Source organism: Lotus japonicus, chromosome 3, assembly GCF_012489685.1.
Source record: "Lotus japonicus ecotype B-129 chromosome 3, LjGifu_v1.2".
In the NCBI taxonomy this organism is placed as follows: Eukaryota; Viridiplantae; Streptophyta; class Magnoliopsida; order Fabales; family Fabaceae; genus Lotus; species Lotus japonicus.
Genome location: NC_080043.1, coordinates 86,216,187 through 86,222,186, shown reverse-complemented (window position 1 = coordinate 86,222,186; position 6,000 = coordinate 86,216,187). Strand labels below are relative to the sequence as shown.

At 41.0% G+C, this 6,000-nt stretch overlaps 1 protein-coding gene across 3 annotated transcripts; it reads left to right on the top strand.

Moving 5' to 3' along the window:
- Nucleotides 1–510: 510 nt before the first annotated feature.
- On the top strand, nt 511–3,268 carry LOC130746848 (transcription factor TCP4-like). Of its 3 annotated transcripts, none has more exons than XM_057599593.1 (3): nt 511–749; nt 1,114–2,565; nt 2,788–3,268. In XM_057599593.1, exon 2 carries the CDS (start codon nt 1,499–1,501, stop codon nt 2,516–2,518), a length of 1,020 nt encoding a protein of 339 aa, XP_057455576.1. In that variant the 5' UTR covers nt 511–749; nt 1,114–1,498; the 3' UTR covers nt 2,519–2,565; nt 2,788–3,268. The 3 variants fall into 3 exon arrangements, with proteins under 3 accessions (XP_057455576.1, XP_057455574.1, XP_057455575.1); XM_057599591.1 differs by having other exon boundaries at nt 1,093–2,565; XM_057599592.1 differs by having other exon boundaries at nt 1,001–2,565.
- The last annotated feature ends 2,732 nt before the right edge of the window (nt 3,269–6,000 follow it).

The window sequence follows — 6,000 nt, the reverse complement described above, 5'->3', positions numbered from 1 at the left end:
TAAGATAATCTACTTTATGCTAAAAGTTCTCGTTTACCCCAAAACTAAACAAGCAAAAAAGATCTGATATTTTATTGAAGGTGATATGTAATTACCCTGAATTACCAACCATTAAATTGCTGATTACTTGATTGGTTAAAGTCATTAAACCATTTTCCACTCTTTCCATAATTTGTTAATGCTTCATAAGCACCAAGCTCATCAATGCACCCCTTCTTCTAGCTCAGCAAAAGTTCCTCTCTTTTTAACTGAATGATTCAAGAAGCATGATTTTTATTTGGTGGAAAGGGTTAGCAGTGTAATGAGAATCCACAGTGAGGTAGAGGGTGAATGTCGTTCCTTTTATCGAAATAAACACAGTTCTTAATAGTGAAATCACATAGTACAGATAGGAAAGGAACCAAAAAAGCTGTTAGATGTCATTATCAGAGGCTTCAAAAAGGTGTGGGTAGAACTGTGGAAGAGATGGCCATTGAGAGTTACCTCTTTATCATCCACAACCTTAATCATAGTTCAACACTAGCACCAACTAGGGTCATTAAACTAAACAGCTTCAACTCAAGGGTATATATTATTACTATTAGATAGGAGAAAGTTGAGGACTTGGTTAAACTCCAAAGAGTTGGAGTTTGTGTCAAAGTCTTCTTCTTACATTTGCGTTTGTGGGGCTAAAAAACGACCAAAAGATCTTTAATCTCTTCACTCTGCCACACTTTGCAGAAGCATCAACAAGCTCTCATAGGCCAAAGGTACCATTTTTTTCTCCCTCACTCTCTTTCTTGCAACCCTTCTGAACCCATGTGACATCTCCTCAGCTCTATCAAAAGCTAGATAGATCACAGAGTTCAATGTCCTATTGTAGTTTGTGTTTTTACCCTCCCAGTACAATCAGTAGTTCAGAGTAACTCTGCATATTTTTCTGAATTTTTTTTTTGGGATGTCCACTTAAAGAATACCTACCAATAGTCTACTCATTTACTCTGTCCTTTTACTCTTGTAGATAAAAGGCCAGACACATGTGTTGCATATAAATCCCATAAAGAAAGCGTTGAGTAATTTCACTTTTGTTTCTGTGTGTTCATTCTTATATAGTTTTTGGAATGCTACTGCAAGTGTTATTGGATAGGGAATCTTGGGAGATTGCAATTGCAGGTTTTGGTTTTTTGGGATCAGCAAGAGTGGCAGAGTTAAGAGCTGTTTGCAGCTGCAGATGGAGCTGAACAAGCACCAACAGTGAAAAGTAACAGGAAGCATAGCCAAAAACCAAAACCAAAGAGTATCCAAAGTAAAAATTCCATTAGAATAGCAAAAGCAGAAAGCCAGAGATAAAAAGAAGGCCACCAGAAAAGGGAAAAAAAGAAGAATCTGAATCTCAGTGGTAGTCATCATCAGCCACACATCTAGCAAGAGCACAAAAATCACAAGACAAAGAACAAGTTTTGATCATTCACAACCATATCAGTATGCATATGAAGCAGAAGGTGCAAACACAGGACTAATGAGAATGAAGAGCACTGGGGGAGAAATTATTCATGTTGAAGGAGGCCACATTGTTCGATCCACAGGTAGAAAAGATCGGCATAGCAAGGTTTACACTTCAAAAGGTCCTCGTGACCGCAGGGTTCGGCTATCAGCACACACCGCCATTCAATTCTACGACGTTCAAGACCGTCTCGGCTACGACCGACCGAGCAAGGCCGTCGACTGGCTCATCAAGAAGGCGAAGTCCGCCATTGACAAGCTTGCTGAGCTTCCTCCATGGCAACCACCTTCTAATCTTGAACAAGTCCAAGAGGCAGAGCAGAATGCAGGGTCAAGTGAGATGGGAATTGCAGAGCAATCTGAGTCCTCTGGCTACAATTTTCACCTCCAGAGACAACTAGCTGAGGACCCAGATAACCACCACCATAACCAGCAGCACAACCACCAGAACTCAGCATTCATTCCATCATCTATTGACAATGATGCCATAGCCTTCTTCCCCACAACCACTGCTGCTTCCTCCATAAACTTTCAGAGCTACCCTGCACAGGACCTTGGCCTTTCTCTTCACTCTTTCCAAGACCATGGTCTCATTCACGCACAATCTCAAACAGGTGGTGGGCAAACTTCCAGTGACCAAACCCTTTTCTCTGGCTCAACTCCCTCTGGGTTTGACACCAATTATCACAGGATTGTTACATGGAACAATGATTCAACCACCACTGACATGAACAGAGGTGGGTTCATGGTGAATTCACCAGCAATTCTAGGCCATGGTACTTCTGCTTATTCCCACAGGGGGACCCTTCAGTCCAGTTTTTCACCATCACTTCGTCCTTGGAATGAGATTCCAATGGCTTCCTCAGATAATCACAATCACAAGGCAATTCACCAGGCTTCAATCTTTGGCAGCAGGTTTCTCTCTGATGCAATACCTGGGTTCTGCATTCCAGCTAGGATTCAAGGAGAGGATGAGAGCCATGGAGTTTCTTCTGACAGGCCATCCTCTCCTTCACCTAACTCTCATCATCACTGACCACAAACATGAACTGCACAATGCTGCACTCTTCCCATATCTATCAGGTACACACTGATTTCCCTCTTTGTTTTATTTCTTGGACCATTTACAGCAAACAATATCACTGGGAAAAGGAAATATGGGGTAAGGGACCACTTCATTGGATTTGGCATTTTCACAAACTTGTTATCTTCTGTTTTTAATGGAACTAGGAATGAAAACTCATCAAAGCAATTCCCCATGCAATGGTGCAAATTAAGTAACCAAGTTATTGCCTTGTGATGCAGGAGCATTGTCTAGCAGATATGATAAAGTGGGAAGATTAGAGAGATGAACACTATAGAATTTGTCTGGTTGGGTCAAACTTTTTTTATGGCTTTCTTTTCCCTCCCTGTTGCAGCCATTTTCATTGGTGTTTTATGTATTTCTAATTAATGTGAGACTCATCAGCATTTAACTTACATTAGATGTGAGAAGTTTATGTTAGTCTACAATCCCTTTGAGTAATGTGAGATTGGTGATACATTCATATAATGTAACCTAATCTGATTAATTGTGCTTGCTTTGGAGTTTTAAGCAATATGAGATTAGTGATTTCCAAAAAAGTGTGTAAGTGAGAACAAAATGCCCTGGAAAAATTTCATGTTATAGTGGAGACGGTCCTCAGATTGGTAGGTTATATTAAATTAGGATTAAACTAGATTTTAAACTGTGTTCCAATGTACTCTATAATATTATTAATTAATTGCTATGCATTATTTGCCTGCATGATTTGGTTTGAGTTGAGTTGGCCATTGGTTTGTGTCTTTTGTAAATAATACGGACAAACCTCCTCCATGCGACAATAATCCTTAAAGGGAACCCCAATAATGACTAGCTAGAAAATCCCAACTGAAATTCAACAACCTAGCTAGATTCTGACCAAAGCAAAATAAATAATCTTCCCAGGCAAATCCTGCTACAAATGAAAGAACAGTGTGACCCAAACCATTAAGATCCTACCTTTGTCAAACAAACACAAACAATGACCAGAAAGGAAAGGTATGAAAAATGAAACCGGTAATGTATTAACACTATTTCATTCAATATGGAAGCTGCTTGTTATAGCTTGAGCGGGGCAATTTTTTTCTCACACATTTTTTTTGGGATGAAAGAATCACACAATTTTTTTTTCAAAGATCAATTGCAAAGTTAGATCAAGCCCAATAATGGGATGGAACTAACTCAGTTACAACCTTCTGAACAAAACTATCTTAGCAAAAACAATGAGCAATCTAAGTATACAGGTTATACCTCTCATCACCTAACAACGTGAGAGGAAACTAGCTACACTTAACTAGTTAATTACAAAACATGGCGTTTTTTTTTTTTTTTTTGAATTTCAGTACTTCATTATATTAAGAGAAAGCTGCATCTACAAATAGAGAATGTTCTAACTCAGTTGGAGGTACATCCCACCACAACTGATCATGAAATTTAACAGTAATAGAAGCAAGTAAATGGGCAGGGGAATTAGCATAGCGCTTAACATGGGAGAAAGAAACTGAAATGAACAGTTCTGAGAGAGCTTTGCAATCTTGAATTAAGTTCTGGATAGTCCACACACTTGATTCTGTTCTCAGAGCTCTTATGACAGACAGAGAATCAAATTCAAAAATCACACTATCCATTCCCAACTCATAAGCCTTTTGCATGCTCCATCTAAGTGCCAGTGGCTCTGCTATTAGTGGATCAAGTCTCTGTTCTTCCATATGCGTTCCAGCCACTAGAAGAGCTCCTGTATGGGAGCGGGCAACAAAACCAAAGCCTGTGGAGTTTGTTCCAGTCCATCCAGCATCTACATTTACTTTGATTTTCCCCTCTGGAGGTGCTTTCCAAGCTATTTCTGGCGTTGTCCTCTCCTCGGTGCCCTTGAAATTCTGTGCTTCAATCCAGTCCCGTAGGCAGGCCATTGCCGTGTTCATTGAGTTGATAGGTTCAGGGTTTGAGTTGTTGAAGAATCTGTCATTGCGGGCCTTCCAAATTGCCCAGGCTCCTTGGAAAATCTGTCCCGTGATCTCAGGGTTTTGGTGTTGGCAAATTTCTTTCAACCATTCAATGAATCCATTGTTGAGGTGGTCAGTGCGAATGCCCAGGGGATGGTGGAACCAAGCCGCTTTTGCCCAGTTACAGTGCAAGAAAAGATGGTCTTGGGTTTCCTTCACTTCAGCTCCACACATTATGCAGCCCTCTGTAGTTTGGACTCCTCTTCTCTCAAGGTTTGCTTGGCACGGTGTGAGGTTGTTTGCAACTCTAAACATGAAGTGCTTCACTTTATTTGGGCCTCTTGCTTTCCATAATTTCTGCCAAGGAAAGTTCAAACTATTTGAGCCACTTGCTTGAGCTGTGATTTTCTTACTTTGCAGTTGGTAATAAGCTAATTTAACAGTGAAAGAACCAGTTCTGCTCCACCTCCACATTTTTTTGTCCTCCACATTTCTCCAGCTTAGGGGTATTGACTTAATGACTTGGGCTTCTGCTGGGAAAAAGAGGGAATTAATTTTCTGGAGGTTCCAGCCAGCACCATTAGGTAGCATTAGATCAGCTACTATGTCCACCTCTTGATTGACACTAGGATTGGAGAGGATCAAACCGCTTCCATCACCCGGAATCCATGAGTCTTTCCAAATGTTGATGCTTCTACCATTCCCCACCCTCCACCTTATGCCTTCTCTTATGAATTTCAGGGTTCCCCATATACTTCTCCAAGCATAGCTTGGTTGGTAGCCAAGGCTTGCATCGAGTAGGTCCTTTCTTGGGAAATATTTAGCCTTCCACACCTTGTACAGCAAGGAGTTTTCAGAGTTTAGGAGCCTCCAAGCTTGTTTGGAGAGGAGTGCCTTGTTGAAATCTTGTATATCCCTGTACCCCAAACCTCCCCTGTTTTTAGGCCTGCATAAGTGCTTCCAAGCTGACCAGTGGATTTTCCGCTCATTGTTTTTCTGTCCCCACCAGAAATTAGCTAGATTGCTCTCAATCTTGTCACATATGCCAACTGGAATTTTGAAACAACTCATGACATAGTTCGGTACAGATTGAGCTACAGATTTTATTAAAATCTCCTTTCCCGCCTTTGAGAGAGTTTTTTCTTTCCACCCTTGTAGCTTCCTCCATACCCTTTCTTGGATCTTACTGAAAATGACTTTTTTTGAATGTCCAATAACAGTTGGAAGGCCCAAGTACTTGTCGTGAACAGTCACAGCCTTTACTCCCATCCTCATTTGGATCATCTCCATACTGGTTGTTGGCACATTTCGGCTGAAAGAAATTTCTGACTTGTCCAAATTTACAAGCTGTCCTGAGGCCCGTTCATACTGCTTGATGACACTCATCACTCTATCTGCCTCTTCCAGTGTTGCTCTGCTGAAGATCAAGCTATCGTCAGCAAAAAATAGGTGGCTGATGTGGGGCGCTCCTCTTGCCACTTGCACTCCATGTAATTGTTTCTTCTGCCTTTGATC